At 43.1% G+C, this 16,313-nt stretch overlaps 2 protein-coding genes and 1 long non-coding RNA gene across 4 annotated transcripts in view; 1 reads left to right on the top strand and 2 right to left on the bottom strand.

Moving 5' to 3' along the window:
• Window positions 1-4,908: 4,908 nt before the first annotated feature.
• On the bottom strand, window positions 4,909-8,517 carry f110a (FAM110A). 2 transcript variants are annotated; one of them, XM_014135544.2, is made up of 2 exons: window positions 6,968-7,048; window positions 4,909-6,858 (listed from the first exon to the last, which is right to left on the bottom strand). In XM_014135544.2, exon 2 carries the CDS (start codon window positions 6,658-6,660, stop codon window positions 5,371-5,373), a length of 1,290 nt encoding a protein of 429 aa, XP_013991019.1. In that variant the 5' UTR covers window positions 6,661-6,858; window positions 6,968-7,048; the 3' UTR covers window positions 4,909-5,370. The 2 variants fall into 2 exon arrangements, with proteins under 2 accessions (XP_013991019.1, NP_001133372.1); NM_001139900.1 differs by lacking the exon at window positions 6,968-7,048 and adding an exon at window positions 8,402-8,517 and having other exon boundaries at window positions 4,913-6,858.
• Window positions 8,518-9,397: 880 nt separating this feature from the next.
• LOC106567229 (prickle planar cell polarity protein 3-A) overlaps window positions 9,398-16,313 on the bottom strand; it is a 38,140-nt gene continuing 31,224 nt past the window's right edge. The window contains exons 7-12 of the mRNA XM_014136269.2: window positions 13,884-14,087; window positions 12,973-13,159; window positions 12,444-12,782; window positions 11,870-12,178; window positions 11,288-11,626; window positions 9,398-11,198 (exon numbers count right to left, since the gene is read on the bottom strand). Coding sequence (XP_013991744.2) covers window positions 10,720-11,198; window positions 11,288-11,626; window positions 11,870-12,178; window positions 12,444-12,782; window positions 12,973-13,159; window positions 13,884-14,087 — 1,857 coding nt within the window. The 3' untranslated portion in view covers window positions 9,398-10,719. The remainder of the gene's footprint in view (window positions 11,199-11,287; window positions 11,627-11,869; window positions 12,179-12,443; window positions 12,783-12,972; window positions 13,160-13,883; window positions 14,088-16,313) is intronic.
• On the top strand, window positions 11,534-13,244 carry LOC123726211 (uncharacterized). Its single transcript, XR_006758566.1, has 3 exons — window positions 11,534-11,943; window positions 12,457-12,819; window positions 12,990-13,244. It is a non-coding gene; the product is annotated as an uncharacterized lncRNA (long non-coding RNA).

Below are 16,313 nucleotides of genomic sequence, written 5' to 3'. Positions count from 1 at the left end.
CTGAAATGTATGATTTTTTCAAATGTTACTGTATGCAATTCATCAATACAAGATGAAAAACGAGACAGTGGATATCAAGCTCTTACTGTAGGCTGTGGCAGAGTCTCTGTCTCATGCTCAGCGAAAGGGAAGGCACATGAACCTGTTGGTAGGCAGTATTTGCACAGCCGGATAAAAAACGTACCCGATTTAAACTGGTTACTACTCTTGTCCAGAAATGAGAATATGCATATAATTAGTATATTTGGATAGAAAACAGTCTAAAGTTTCTAAAAGTGTTTGAATGGTGTCTGTGAGTATAACAGAACTCATATGGCAGGCCAAAACCTGAGAAGATTCCATACAGGAAGTGCCCTGTCTGACAATTTATTGTCCTTCTGTAGCCTCTCTCTCTCGAAAATACAGCATCTGTGCTGTAGCGTGACATTTTCTAAGGCTTCCATTGGCTCTCAGAAGGCGCCAGAAAGTGTAATGAGATGTCTGCAGTCTCCGGGCAAAGTACAGCAGCAGAGTTTGTTACTGCCTGCCTGGGGACAGTGACACTGGAGATGCGCATTCATGTGAATTCTCCATTTTGTTCTTGAATAGAACGTCGCCCGGTTGGAATATTATCGCTATTTTACGAGAAAAATTGCATAAAAATTGATTTTGAACAGCGTTTGACATGCTTCGAAGTACGGTAATGGAATATTTTGATTTTTTTTGTCCCAAAATGCCCTCGCGCGTCACACTTCGGATTGTGACCTGAACGCACGAACAAAAGGGAGCTATTTCAATATAACTATGGATTATTTCGAACCAAAACAACATTTGTTGTTGAAGTAGAAGTCCTGGGAGTGCATTCTGACGAAGAACAGCAAAGGTAATCCAATTTTTCTTATAGTAAATCTGAGTTTGGTGAGGGCCAAACTTGGTGGGTGTCAAATTAGCTAGCCGTGATGGCCGGGCTATCTACTCAGAATATTGCAAAATGTGCTTTCGCCGAAAAGCTATTTTAAAATCTGACACCGTGATTGCATAAAGGAGTTCTGTATCTATAATTCTTAAAATAATTGTTATGTATTTTGTGAACGTTTTATGCTGAGTAATTAAGTAAATTCACCGGAAGTTTGCGGTGTGTATGCTAGTTGCTAGTTCTGAACATCACATGCTAATGTAAAAAGCTGGTTTTTGATATAAATATGAACTTGATTGAACAAAACATGCATGTATTGTATAAAATAATGTCCTAGGAGTGTCATCTGATGAAGATCATCAAAGGTTAGTGCTGCATTTAGCTGTGTTTTTGGTTTTTGTGACATATATGCTTGCTTGAAAATGGCTGTGTGGTTATTTCTGGCTATGTACTCTCCGAACATAATCTAATGTTTTGCTTTCGCTGTAAAGCCTTTTTGAAATCGGACAATGTGGTTAGATTAACGAGAGTCTTATCTTTCAAATGGTGTAAAATAGTCCTATGTTTGAGAACTTTGAATTATGACATTTTGTGGTTTTAAATTTGGCGCTCTGATGTGTCACTGGCTGTTGAATAGTGCGGGACGATTTCGTTCCACCTACCCTAGAGAGGTTAATACACTGTCAGGAAAGAGACAGAAACCATGGTGAAAAAAAGGGGTTTGTGATTTCTGTAACTATAGAGTCAGTCAAGAATTGCACCTTGTAACCATGGTCACACTTACACAGGAAGTGTATGGAAGGCAGTAACCATACTGATGCCCGAAGGAATGTAAATGGTACTTCTTGTTTCATACAGTCAGGTAATTCTGAAGAAGCAACGGCAATATCCCTGCAGAGATCAGGCTACAGCCAAGTAATTTGTTTGGGATACATACAGTAGTCATGATGATACAGAAATGGAGCAAGACAAACAGTGGTTGAGGATGTAGAGGATGAAGACTTGGAGATAGGGTTGGTGGGTCATACTGTATGTGAAGGAAGAGTAGATAACAGGCTGGATATCATGAGGGATTCAAACAGGCAGCTTGCTGTGAGGTACCAGGGAACACTGAAGGCTTGAGACATGAACTACAGCAGGACATAGGAGAAGACCCCAAAAGGCATGGAGACAACCACCCTGAAAAACACAAAAATACAGAAAGGGATGCTAGAATGCACTGCCCAAAGTCAATATAAAAATGGAAGGCATTACTGAGATCCACTAACCATGGCATGAGTTTGCCAATGGGTGTCAAACCGCTGCGGCTCACTAGCCTGAAGGTAGGGATGGGTCAGTTCCTCTTGAAGGATCAGAGAAACATAGAAGGCCTCAATCTGCAAAAGAGCCAGGGACAGAAAGGACTCCAGGCCAGAGAGACTAGACAGACAGACATGAGACAGTGGAGTTGACTGACTAACTGACTGGCATGCAGGCAATGAGTAACATTACTGACCTGTAGAACATCCAGCAGGAACATCTGATAAAGCCAAGCCCATGTCAACAGTAGTAATCTGATATGGCACGCCTCCCATGGCATAGCACAGCTTCCTGGACAGAAGAAGCCCCCTGGCCTCTACAGTGACCAGATATATTACAGAGACACACACACACACACAGGACATACATGCTTGTGAGATAGAAAAACAGAGATCGAGAGAGAGTAAAATAAAGGGTGTGAATAGGATCTTGTGTTTTTCCTGTCCTATTCCACAGCCCAGCTACCTGTCTCAGGAACAAGTTGAAAACATGAAGTGAAGTCTTCTCTAAAGAGAAAAATCAACATTCTATACCCATTTTTTGTTTACTAAGCACAATAAAAGATACTTAACCTCTCTTGGGTAGGGGGCAGTATTTTCACGGCCGGACGAAAAAGGTACCCAAATTAAACGGCCTACTACTCGGGCCCAGGAACTAGAATATGCATATTAGTAGATTTGGATAGAAAACACTCTGACGTTTCTAAAACTGTTTGAAAGATGTCTGTGAGTATAACAGAACTCATATGGCAGGCAATAACCTGAGAAACAATCCAACCAGGAAATGGAGGATCTGAGGCTGTAGTTTTTTCAAGTGATTGCCTATCTAACACACAGTGACTTAGGGTTCATTTTGCACTTCCTAAGGCTTCCACTAGATGTCAACAGTCTTTAGAAAGTTGTTTGAGGTGTCTATGGTGAACAGATAGCCAACAAAGGAAGTTGGAAGTTGTTGACTCAGGAAAGCACATGAGTTCATTGGCGCGCATTCACGTGAGGGGTAGCTGTGTTCCAAAACGTCTTTCAAGACATTGGAATCGTCCGGTTGGAATATTATTGAAGTTCTAAGTTAAAAAAGGCCCTAAAGATTGATGCTATACAACGTTTGACATGTTTGAACGAACGTAAATATAACTTTTTTTGACTTTTCATTGTGACATTTTGGCCGCGCTTCCTACACTTGGAGTAGCTTACTGAACGCGCAAACAACAAGGAGCTATTTGGACATAAATTATGGACTTTATCGAACAAAACAAAATGTATTGTGGACCTGGGATTCCTGGAAGTGCCTTCTGATGAAGATCAAAGGTAAGTGAATATTTCTAATGCTATTTATGATTTTAGATGACTCCAAAATGGCGGGTATCTGTATTACTTGATGTCTTTTTCTGAGCGCAGTACTCAGATTATTGCAGTGTGCTTTCCCCGTGAAGCTTTTTTGAAATATGTCACAGCGGTTGCATAAAGGAGATGTTCATCTATAATTCTTTGAATAACACTTTGTTTTATCAACGTTTATGAGTATTTTTGTAAATTGTAGTGCTGATTCACCGGCAGTATTGGAGGCAAAATATTTTCTGAACATCACTCTCGCCAATGTAAAAGGCTGTTTTTGGATATAAATATCAACTTGATCGAACACAAAATGCATGTATTGTGTAACATGATGTCCTAGGAGTGTCATCTGATGAAGATCGTCAAAGGTTAGTGCATAATTTTAGCTGGTTTTCAGTTTTTTGTGACTCCTGTCCTTGCTAGAAAAATGGCTGTGTGGTTTTTCTTGTGTTGGAACTGTCCTAACATAATCTAACTTAATGCTTTCGCCGTAAAGCCTTTTTGAAATCGGACAATGTGGTTACATTAAGGAGATGCATCTTTAAAATGGTGTAAAATAGTCATATGTTTGAGAACTTTGAATTGACATTTTGTGGTTTTGAATTTGGCGCTCTGATTTTTCACTGGCTGTTGAATAGTGTGAACCGTGGGTGGGACGCCACCTCCCCAAGAGAGGTGAACAGTCTTATATTTAAGAAATTCAAACATTAAATTAAAGCTTACAGTAGTCTTGCATTGATGGCTGTCGTTGCATGTGTTTCCATCAATGGTTTGGGCGAGTAAATGACTCCTCAAGATCTGTAAAAGTCTTGAAGCAGCTCATCTTTTGGAACTAGGCTTCTCCGGTGGTTACAGTCCACTCCAGGTCACCGTTGCCTCCTCTATAAGGTATATCTCTGTCCTACAACTTCAGGATGTTTCTCTGCTTCTGACATGAGAACAAGCTAAGTACTACAAGTATCTGGTAACAATGGACACGTCTTAATTGTTGACAATCCCACAGAACAACCCTGGCCCTTTGAAAGTGAGAAACTCCTGCCAAAGTACATCAACCCAGTGAACCCACCCATGAAGCACTAAAGTGTTAACACAAAAAGGTGTTTGAGGAAACGGTAGTCCAAGAGGATGGAGAACCAAATAAGTGCTTCTGATAAATCAAATCATTGTTTCACATTGTCATTAATCATGAGTTGCTCAAGTTCAAATGGAGTAAAAACACACTAAGCCAAATGTTCAACAGAAACTTCATATTGAATTGGACTCCCATGACCTCGTGAAACTCTCCTGTAATTTCACCCAGTCAGTCCCACATACCTTTTCCCGCCCCAGCTACACCCCTCGAAAACAGAGAACATGAATGATGAACACACACACCTCAGATCAGTTTACTTTAACATTGTTAATGGTATTTATTTAGAAACAGATCATCTGAACAGACAGTAACAAAGCAATCAGACAGCAGCACAACCAAAAATAAAGACTTGTAAGCCCCAGTATGAGACAAAAACAAATATGTTGATGTATTTCTCATAAAAAAACAGAACACAATTCTGATAACCAGTCAAATTACAAGTAAGTTATCTTTGTTGTCAATTAAGGTGAAATGGGTGGTAGTACAAAGTACCAAATATCTTGCACAAATGATGTCCAACACTATCATACTACTTTAACAGACAACATTTTATTTCACTATTAGTACACATCAGTCCATTCCTTTCATTTTCATTGGTTGGTTTATACGGCAGTCAGACTTCTCCAGTTTTTTTCTCTGTACAGGAATTATGTTTAGAGTGTACCTCCATGTTTTTCTCCCCCACCTCTATTTACATCAGTCTCATGGCCCTACATGTTGGTGCTCCTCGCAGTATCCTTGGATTGGCGGATACCATAAAGCCACTTGATCACTCTGGCGTTCCTCTCAATGACCGAGACACCATAGGGAGCCGGCTCTGCAGGCCCACCGTTCTCTTCTTCCTCTTCACCCTCATGTCCTGCACACTCTGACCCAGGAGCACTGGCACTGCGGAACTGTGCAAGGGACACAATGTCCGAGCCCGGCCCCTTCAGCACCTGCACCTCCGAAGGGTCCAAACCACACAGGTTGAAGAAGCGCTCCAGGTCAGTACTGGCCCGGGAGTAACGGTCACTCATGTCTGATTTGGAGCGGGTCAGAGAGGGCCGTTTCCTGGAGCTACCAGAGGACGGGCGAGTGACCGATGGGGAGGGCGGAAGTACAGGGTAGCTGACTGGTAAGTGAACGGGGGTAGACGAGGAGTTGGGGGTTGGGGTGTGGTCTTGTGGTGGAGGGGCTGGGACTGGTTTAGGAGATGCAGGGCCTGGTGCATAGGTAGTTCGGGGGTGGAAGAGACGAAGAGGTGACATAGCGTTGTGGATCTGGGTGTGTGGATGCAGAGCCATGGGCTGCAATGGGCGATGCATCTGATGCCGTGCTCTGAAAGGCTTCCTCACTGGCATGGTATGGTGGTGTTGGGGTATTACGTCCACTCTACGTATGGTCACTGCAGCTGGACATCCAGAAGGACTTAGTGGGCCAGAGGCATTTATCCTTAATTTGACTGGGGTGGACCATTCAGGGCAGGGGGTTGGGATCCCCTCAGCAGCCCCAGCAGAGAATGGAGAGGGACAGGGAGAGATGTTAGTGGTGGTGGGGCAGTCAGGGGCCTGACTACTCTCCACTGGGTCCATGGTGGGGGAGGTAGGGGGAGTTTCAGCCTCACCCACCCCATTGATCAGGTTACTCAGGTGCTCCAGGTCCAATGGGGCACTCCCTTGCTGGGTGTAGTTAAAGCGAGGCGGTTGGGTCTTACGGGTTGGCCGCAGTCCGGTAGCTGGGGACATCAGAGGTTTGCGCATGACAGGCGGAGGCACTTTTATTGGCTGCTGCTTGGAGGGGGCCACCTGACTCTTGACGTATTTAGCCTTGTCTGCCGCCAGCCTCTCCACCGCGCTCTGCCTGGGCTCAGCTGCTTCCGCTGTTCTTGGTTGGAGGAGGAGGCGGTTTGGCATGAGTATGCGGTTGGGGTTGGGCATCCCAGCAGCCCTCACCGGCTGTGCCAGGACAGGCTGGGGGGTCTCCACAGGCATGCTGGAGATGGGAGTGGGGGGTAACATGGGTGGGTTGTCCTTGACTCCCGTCTTTCTCCTGCTGTTTTTGGCCACCCAAAGTCAAACTTCTTTGGATGCCATCCGTCCAGGATCCTACTGTCCCATGAAAGTTGACAGGATTTTGATCTTGGCTGATATGATTCCGTCTTCGTCCAGTTCCCACGGGATCTCACTTGAACCCTGGTGCCCTAAAGTCTGGATGTTCTGTAGAAAAAGGAGAAACAACATCACACATCAGACAGCAACTTACACACCATCAGATATATGTCAGAGGAAAGAGACAAAACATCAATCAATATAAATTCACAGTTACCTCAGACAGAGGGAGAGATACAGAGATACTGCCCCAATGTAACTGATACAGCAACTCACACTAAGCACTATAAAGTGCTGTGGTTGATTCAGGGATATTGTAAGTCAACAGTATAATGGCTCCTCCCCCCTGCACCCACAAAACCCCAGGATGCAGCCAATCACAACACAGAATGTTATACATCTGAATAGAAAAGGGGCGGGTCGGATGCAGGCCATTGGCTGTGGGTCCAAACATTTAACAATTACACCTAGCACCCATCGATCTCAAGAACATAACACAATAAACTTCCACACTTCATTTTCATTCATTGTAAGGCCAGTGAAAAGCCTGAGCTTGAGAGAGGACTGAAGAAAAGTGGGGGGGGGGGGGGGGGGGCTCACCAGCTGTCAACAAACTATTGTTTGGAGGAATACCCAGACACACACCCCAACAGCTGTTAGAGGGGAACAATGCCACACCATCTTTAAATAAAGCTCCCAGTTGCTAGGGGGTTGTGCTGGGCTTGCTCTAGACTTCAGACCCTAGGGTTGTCTGGTTTGTATTTCTGAAACCGTAACACTTGACCCACCCATCTAGGAGTTGACTGTAGTCAGTCATCAATTCGCTATCTGAATATTTGTTTTGCTTAGAAGAACACACAGTAAATTTGCTGACGATCAGTGAACACAGCAACAAACATTCACTTGTGTAGCTGGATACAAGGGGGTTGGGTCAGGGAAATAATTCCACGTATCTGACCCTACTGGGGAACAAGAAGCTAAGCGTGTAGGCCTGTTATTAACTTCTAAAGAGATTCCTATTGTGTGGTGTCATGCACCGTTGGTAGATAAAGTGCAAAGGTATCAATGACAAGCCAGTACTCATTGCTTTATGAAAGAGGAAGAGTGAGTTTAAAATACACCACACTAACAGTCTGTGTGACAGACACATTCTCATTCCACCTCAAGCAACAACTGTCTCACTGCACTCTCACCTGCATGGCCTTATCTCTTTATCTCAATGTTGCTTCTCCTCTCACTCTCACACTCCTACTGTACACACAGTACAATGCAGGTCAGTGAGGGCAGAGGACATTCTATTTTATTAGGCTAAGTTCTCCAAGTACAGTACTACTGAACACAAAGTTCTGTAAAGTGCTATGTAAAATGAACATACAGATCCTTCTCGTTCAACCCAGGCTCAAGTCTCAGCTTGTTCCATTTAGGAAGGAAAACCACCTAACACCATGGGTTGAACCAGGAGGTGAATGAGAAAAGACTAGTAGAAACTTACAAGCCAGGTATATACATGAAACTGAAAGGACCTCTCACACAGTCAAGGCCTTATAGACGGTCTTGTCCTAGTGTTCTTTGATCCTGTTTGTTTGAATGCGTTGGTTCCTAGGACACACACACACACTTACTCAGGCTTTACATTCCAATGAAAACTCACCTTTAGAGTGGAAGTAGAATCTTACAGGTCCCCAACGGAACTCTAGGCCTCTCTACAGCTCATCACGCCACAAAGGATAAGAACTGTAGAAATGTACTGTAGCGTGTGAATGTGTTCCAGAATAGAAGGGAGCAAGCAACAGACCAGCCAAACCTGTCAGACGACTCATGTGCTGCTGCTGCTCCTCCTTGTTCTACTCCCTCCCCCACCTGACTACACTGACCAATCACTCCTACATAAGGAAGTAGACTGGCTTCTTCTGTCACATGACAGTTTATTTTCCTCGAATGATTTATTCTTCAAAGCATGCTGGTGTTTGTAATAATAAACCCGTTAGACAATAACAGACCCATCTCTGATCAGAAGCCTTCCTCTGAAGAAGGTCAGTGTGTGGACCATAGACTGTACAAAAGACCATTGTTGGAGTTAGTTGTCAAAATGAAACATAATATTGAAATGAATGAAACATACACTGAGTGTACAAAACATGCTTTTTCCATGATAGACTAACCAGGTGAAAGCTATGATCCCTTATTGATGTCACCTGTTAATGAAGGGGAGGAGACAGGTTAAAGAATGATTTTTAAGCCTTGAGACAATTGAGACATGGATTGTGTGTGTGTGCCATTCAGAGGGTGAATGGGCAAGACAAAAGATTTAAGTGCCTTTGAACAGGGTATGGTAGTAGGTGCCAGGCACACCGGTTTGAGTGTCAACAACTGCAACGCTGCTGGGTTTTTCGACACTCAACAGTTTCCTGTGTGTCTTAAGAATGGTCCACCACCCAAATGACAACCAGCCAACTTGACAACTGTGGGAAGCATTGGAATCAACATCAGCCAGCAACCTTGTGGAACGCTTTCGACGCCTTGTAGAGTCCATGCCCCAACGAATTGAGGCTGTTCTGAGGGCAAAAGAGGGTGCAACTCAATATTCTGAAGGTGTTCCTAATGTTTTGTACACTCAGTGTATATTCAGATATGAAATGAGAAATTGTAGTTTTCAATTAATTTATTTCTCCTAGTACAAAACTTGCAGAAACTGTAGTTTCCTCACAATCTCTGAAAAGTGAAAGTTTAATCAAAGTGTTTTACGTTTCAACAAAAAACATTGAAAACAGGAACCAGCACCCAAGAGAATCATAATAATAACTAGACTTGAAGTAAATGTGTTTTGATCTAAAAATCAATGAATGTACTCAATTTCCTTTTTTGAATATCATATGCTCACATAGGGAGGCTTTACATCAAAGTGAGAACTTTGTATATATTCTTATTCTATTGTGTTACCATTTCCTTTTTTGCTAATTTTTCTTACTTTTTAACTCTGCATTGTTGGGAAAGGGCTCATTAGTAAGCATTTCACGGTACTGTAAACCTGTTGTATTCAGCGCATGTGACAAATACATTTTGATATGATAGGTTGTCAAAACATACACACATGAACATACACACCAACATTCACAGTCCAGGTTAGTGTGCACATATAGTCTTTGAATCTCACTGTGTGGGACCAACACTCTGTTTTGGTACTCACTTCTCTCACAGAATATTTAGCCAACTATTTGGTTGAACAAATATTTCCAATCATTATTCTCATAAAATGTGTAACATTGCATATAACACTCAAAGTAAAAAAAAAAATGGTATGCTACAAAAATATTAAAAGTCAGAATCTTAGTTTATATCGACCTTGGTGAAATAATGTGACTGAACACTGCCAGCACATTCTTTTCTGAAGAACTCTCTAATGTTCATGTTTGGAAACAGAGAGTGAGCGAGCGAGCGAGACAAATGCCCATGAATACCCTCAAAGAAATGTAGAATCTGAGAAGGAATCCTCAAATCTTTAATCTACATTAATGAGATTATCTTTCTATTTTTGAATAGGACTAACTTCCCACAATAAATGCTTACATGTTTATACTGGAATGAGCGTTCTCTCTCCACAAATTCACTTGAATATAATGTAAAGTGAATTTCTTCACATTTCTGAGTAAATCCTATAACATACACTGCGGGAACACAGTGACATTTTCTTACAGAACTTCCTAGATGGATGCCAGATTCACTCTACTGTGCAAAAAAGCGCCCGAAACAATATACAAAACATAACATTTTTATTTTTGATCTGATCCCTCTAATACATCTTACAGCCAGCCAGTCACTCTCTCTGTTTCCTCTTGCCTTCCTATAGTATAGTGGTTTAAGTCTGCTGGATAGGAGTATTGTATTCAAAGTATCCCCAACATGTTACAGATTAATATTGGATATTGGCTTGATCGTTGAAAAACAGAACTTTCACTGTGAGGGTCAAACTTAGGAGATGGCACAGTTCTTGTCTTTGTCCTTTGCACCAAGGCCATTGGCCCTTCTCTTCCTTCTCAGGCTGTTTCTCAACCCCATGTCCTTCTCTCCTTCCTTCTTTCCATCCCTCTCTCCTTCCCTCTCTCCATCCACAGACTGGGGCCTGTGGGTTAGCTGGGGGGGCAGGGGGATAGGCTGCCCCAGGAAGTAACCATCTTCCTCTGAGTCTGAGGAGGAGGAGCAGGTAGAGCAGGAGTCCTCATGTTTGTTGTACTGGGTTGGCTGGAGGTTGAGTAATGGGGGCTCTGTGATGCCAGGGGAAGAGAGGGAAACACTCTCCCTCTCTCGTCTCCTTTCTAGAGCATCCAGACGGGGCCTGTCCGGCTGAGAGTGACGGAAACGTGTCTCTGTGCCTAGGTGGAGAGTGGAGTCGGAAGCCACACGGCCACGGTTCCACCCCCGCCGTAAACTACGATGTTGGTATGAACCATCTGTGAGGAGACGCAAAAAATGAAAGACGGTTGGCATTTGTGATGAAAAGAAAAAGAGAACGAAAAAAAAAGTTGTCTCTGTCTCTTACCCAGTAGGTCCATTTGAGGTGGAATGCCCTTCTGCATATGTAATCTGCTCCCAAAACCTCCATCCTCTTCCTCTGCCTGTTCTTCATCCCCCTCTCTTCTCTCCTCATCCTCCTCCACAGAGTAGCTGCAGCTGATTGGCTCTCGGAAACTGACCCTGGCTATCCCACTTCGACTTGATTGGGGGCTAGGGTCAGGGGGGATTGGCTCTGGTTGGTGCAGACTTGGCCTGATTATCAAATCACAAGACTTGGGTTGAGGGGGCGGGAGGGGCAGAGGGTCAGCAGGACTGGGATGGTTTAGTGATGCAGGTAAGGAGGAGTTCCTCGGGGGAGGAAACACTGGGAAGAGGGAGAGAAAACAAATAAAATACCTCCATTTATAAATAAAAAAAGCAAGGGATACAATTTCTGTTCAATCAACTCACAATAACAGGAGGTGAGTAAGACTTGGTTACAGATTTATAGAATACTATTCAACTCTTGCTTGTGGCCAATTTTATCTAACAGAGCACCACAGTTAACTTTTTCATTCTGAACAGTCCCACTTTAACTTATGATGCATGTTATTGCCTTGTGTAATACCTTGCATAACTTGACTACTTCTCTCCACACAGTTCCCACAGTCCTTTGCAGTAGACGTTCCTCTACTGAAACTGGTAAGGGGTTGCCCCGCATAGCCATTGGGCTCTCCTAAAAACTCCAGACTACTGCCTGGATGCTTGCCACAATCTCCAGGGTGCAAACTGCTGAGTGATTGGTCGACAGGACAAGATGGTCCCCAGTTATTGGCTAAGTGACAATGGGGAAGGGGAGAGTAGGACCCTCTGAGGTTTGGATGACCGTTGAGTGATGGGGGGTCTCCATTCGGAACATTAGTAGAGATGTGAACACCTGTGAGACAGATGAAATGAAGAGAAAACACACCTTGTTTAAATAGAAAAGCCTATGTAATCTTCTAAAATCTATTGTTTTGAGCATGTGATCAAAGTTACTTTGGATAAAAGAGCCTGCTAAATAAGTAAAATAATCTATCTTATGTTTGTATGTGTATGAGTATTACAAAGCTGTTACATGCTGGGGAAATAAAAAGGCTCAGGCATGACCTACATAACATATAAATGCCATCTGCATCTATGTATGTACAGTAAGCCCCTACGTCTATTTTCCAGTGCAGCATGAATGCAGACTTCTCCTGGGACAACAGGGATGTTGGCTCCCTCCGGTGGTTGCTGTGGGGAGCAGCGCTGCGGCTGCTGGATCTTCTCATCTGTCTCACAGCGTCTGTGCTGCGGATGCCGGCTCTGGAGGGCTGAGTCACACGAGTCTGAGTTATCTGGGTCCTCTCCCAGGGAGCAGGACCTGGAGCAAAAGATGAGGCCCCCACGTGGGAGGAAGGGCCGCCCCAGCAAGGGGAGCCGACAGCGGGCACAGCAGAAACACGACTTGGCAGCATGCCAGTGCTGGCCCTCATAGGTCATTTGCCCCTGGTCTATACCTGGAAGACAAAGCGGGTCTAAGAAAATTGTCTGTGTGTGAGTGTATATGGATTTCTCGATGTGTTAGTGTGTATGTAATTCTCCTTGTTTGAGTGTGTATACTTCTGTGTGAGTGGTTGTATATTTCTCTCTGTGTAAGTGTGTATATGTTTCCCTTTGTGCAAACATGGACCTGTGTTGTTTCAGTACCTATGTGTTCCCCACAGGTGTCACAGTACTCTGCATAGAGGGACTCATAGCAGGAGCAGCAGTACGGCCGGCACGCTCTCATGATGTACCGCTGTCCCCCCAACGCTGCTTCACACTCAAAACAACAGAAGTGCTTCATGTGCCAGTGTCGGCCCTCTGCCTCCGTACACTCATCAGCTAGAATGATCTGCATTTCAGAAAGAGAGAAGGAGAGCGGGAGAGAGAGAGAGAGAGAGAGAGAGAGAGAGCAAGAGAGTGATTGGAAAAAAGGGCAAGAGGCTCAGCAAATCACGTCACTATTGAATATTTCTGGTTTATGTGGAATGACATCTCTGTTTCTCTGAAAGACTGTCTTTACAGTGTGACAGGGTACATCCACTAAGGACTTGTGAAGGTCAGTCATGACAGACCTATTAGTCTACTTCAACTAATCTCTTAAGTCAGAAATACCAAGGGTCTAAACAAGAGTCTGTGTGGGTGTGTGCGCAAGTGGAAGAGCGATTTAAAAGGTGTTTGTGGAACAACAACATATGGCTGGCTCATTGAGGGACTAGATGTTCCTCTAGGGTCTACAGGCATGTAAATCAAATAAAGACACACTTTCCCAGCCCCGAGTACGAGTCTGCCAAAGATACAAATCTCCTCATAAGAGTCAGTGTTAGAACTTTAGAGAGTGACGATTTGAAAAATGTAGATTTGTAGACAGGGCAGAGAGTGTATAAGCAGAGAGTGGATACACAGTTTGGAGAGCTTTGTGGACAGCACAGTATATGAGCAGACAGCGTACATAGTATGGAGAGATTTGTTGAGAGGACAGGGCTGACAGTGCATGAGCAAAAAGTGGACTGGATACACAGTAAGCATATAATTTGTTGAACAGGGCAGAGTCATGACAGGGCAGAGTCAATCACCTCATCACAGGCTTGGCAGCGCGGTTTGATCCTCTCAGCGTGGTGCCTGCCACAGTAGATCTGTCCATCCTGGTAGAAGTAGATGAGGTCCACCAGCAGCTCAGTACAAGAGGCACACTGGAAACATTGAGGGTGCCAGCAGCTCCCGTGACCTGCCCGGCTGGCAAACACCGCTATGTCCCCACCACAGATCTGTCTGCCACACTGAAACACAGAGAATGACAGAGAGACAAAACAATAGGTAAACAAAATGTAAATGAGCATGTGAGAACACAAGTGTATACTTAACAGACCTCGGTTCAAATACATCCCAGCTCGCACATTTGGTTCCTTGGAAGTTGTGGGAACGTACATTTTTGGTTTCCCATTTGTTCTGGGAACGAAGCCATACGCTTTCTGATCAGTAAAACTGAACCTTTTTTTAAAACGCTCCGAGAACAGAACTAAACATATTGCCTGTTCTGGGAACGTTTATTTTTAGGTTGCAGGGAGGTTCTGAGAACGTTTTACTCTGGTTCCTTGACAGTTTTCCTGGGAGGTTTTATTAACTCTCAGAACTAAAATGATAGGTTATTTGTAGGTTTTAAAAAAACAAAAACTTCACTGAAATGTTTCTATAAGACTTTTAATAACGCTGCCATCTTATTTTGGGTTAACTTTTTTGAACTCCAATAACAGATAGGACACATGGAAATTAATTTCCTTAGGCATTAATCATGTTAACACATACATTTTTATTGTGACGGCATCAGTGAGATTCAAATGTATAATCCTCTGTTCTCTATGCATGGAATTAGTTCACTGCGCCACCAGGACGGAGCAAGCCTGACATGTTTTTCGTCTATTCAAAAATACCCCATTTCAAAGGAAACAAGCACTCATTAAGATCAGGTGTGGCCAAATAGTGGGCGTGGCCAACACACCTGAACACACTTAACAAGAGAGGACAGAGAGTGTTTTGTTGATGCTGAGAACGTAATGTACATGTTTTTAAATAACATTCTTGGAACGTTCTCTGGAAATTAAAAATTGTCTTGTTTTTTTATGTAAAGTTTTCTTAGAGTTCTTGGAACAATTTGAGAACATGACTAAATATAACCATAAGGAAACGTTATGCAGAAGTACTGAAATTCCCACAGAAGAATGTAGTTTCTTGAAGTTCTCTGAACTATTTGAGACCATTCCCAATGTAAAACCATTTGGAGAACGTTCCTAGAACATTACCAAAATTGAAATTAAAATGTAACCATGTTTGAACTTTTAGGGAACGTTCTGTTAAAGTAATGCTAGCACGCATGGTTGATTCACAACATTGCCCTACTACGTAAACAGAAGACATCCAAGATGGAAAATTAATAACTTCAGCGGGGTAAGGAAATGTTCAGTCTAAAAGTAGCTAACTAACTAGTTAATTTATAACAAAACATACATTTGATTAGCTAGACGATTTCGAGTTGATAGCAAGCAAGCTAAAGTTTTAGCTGGCTGACTTTCTATGGGCTGAACAATGCAAGCTAACAGTTGCTACTTGCTAGCCACACGATCGTAACGTTTAACAGATTGCAGTTGTCTGATATGTCACTTGTTTAGTATTATGTTTTAGTATTATTAAGGTTTATTATAACGTTTTGAAAATGTGTGTGATGATTTATGTGCCTTATTCATGATGTTAGTGGCAAACGATGTCTGAAGTCCAACGGTTTATGCTAGCTACCTACTGTGTGTGTGTGTGTTTGTTTATTGCGGAAGGGCTGGCTGCAAACGGAAGGGCTGGGGCGGTCCTACGTAAAACAGTACATCATGATTAATTCAATTCAGAATGGGGATATCCAACCAGTGTATGGTGCTTTCCGTCTTGAAAAGGCACAGCGCCTTCATTATAGTTGCTTGGTAGAGACACAAAGCAGACGTTCCAAACTCTCAAGTCAAGGATGCAGAGAGGTATCAAAGTATCATGCACGATTCCCAGAAAGTTGTGGGAAGGATGTATGCAAAATAACCATAGGACAACCACACTCTCACCAAGATACAGTTGAAGTCGGAAGTTTACATAAACAAGTTTTAATGACTCCAACCTAAGTGTTTCAAACACTCCACAAATTTCTTGTTAACAAACTATAGTTTTGGCAAGTCGGTTAGGACATCTACTTTGTGCATGACAAGTACTTTTTCCAACAATTGTTTACAGACAGATTATTTTGCTTAATCACAATTCCAGTGGGTCAGAAGTTTACAAACACTAAGTTGACTGTGCCTTTAAACAGCTTTGAAAATTCCTGAAAATGATGTCATGGCTTTAGAAGCTTCTGATAGGCTAATTGGAATCATTTCAGTCAATTGGAGGTGTACTTGTGGATGTATTTCAAGGCCTACATTCAAACTCAGTGCCTCTTTGCTTGATATCATGGGAAAATCAAAAGAAATCAGCCA

The sequence above is a fragment of the Salmo salar genome, chromosome ssa13, assembly GCF_905237065.1.
Source record: "Salmo salar chromosome ssa13, Ssal_v3.1, whole genome shotgun sequence".
Lineage (NCBI taxonomy): Eukaryota > Metazoa > Chordata > Actinopteri > Salmoniformes > Salmonidae > Salmo > Salmo salar.
This window is presented reverse-complemented; position numbering and strand designations above follow the sequence as displayed.

Bases quoted from the DNA above. Each gene is read 5' to 3' on its own strand.
- f110a (NM_001139900.1), bottom strand. From the start codon at position 6,660: ATGTTACCCCCCACTCCCATCTCCAGCATGCCTGTGGAGACCCCCCAG.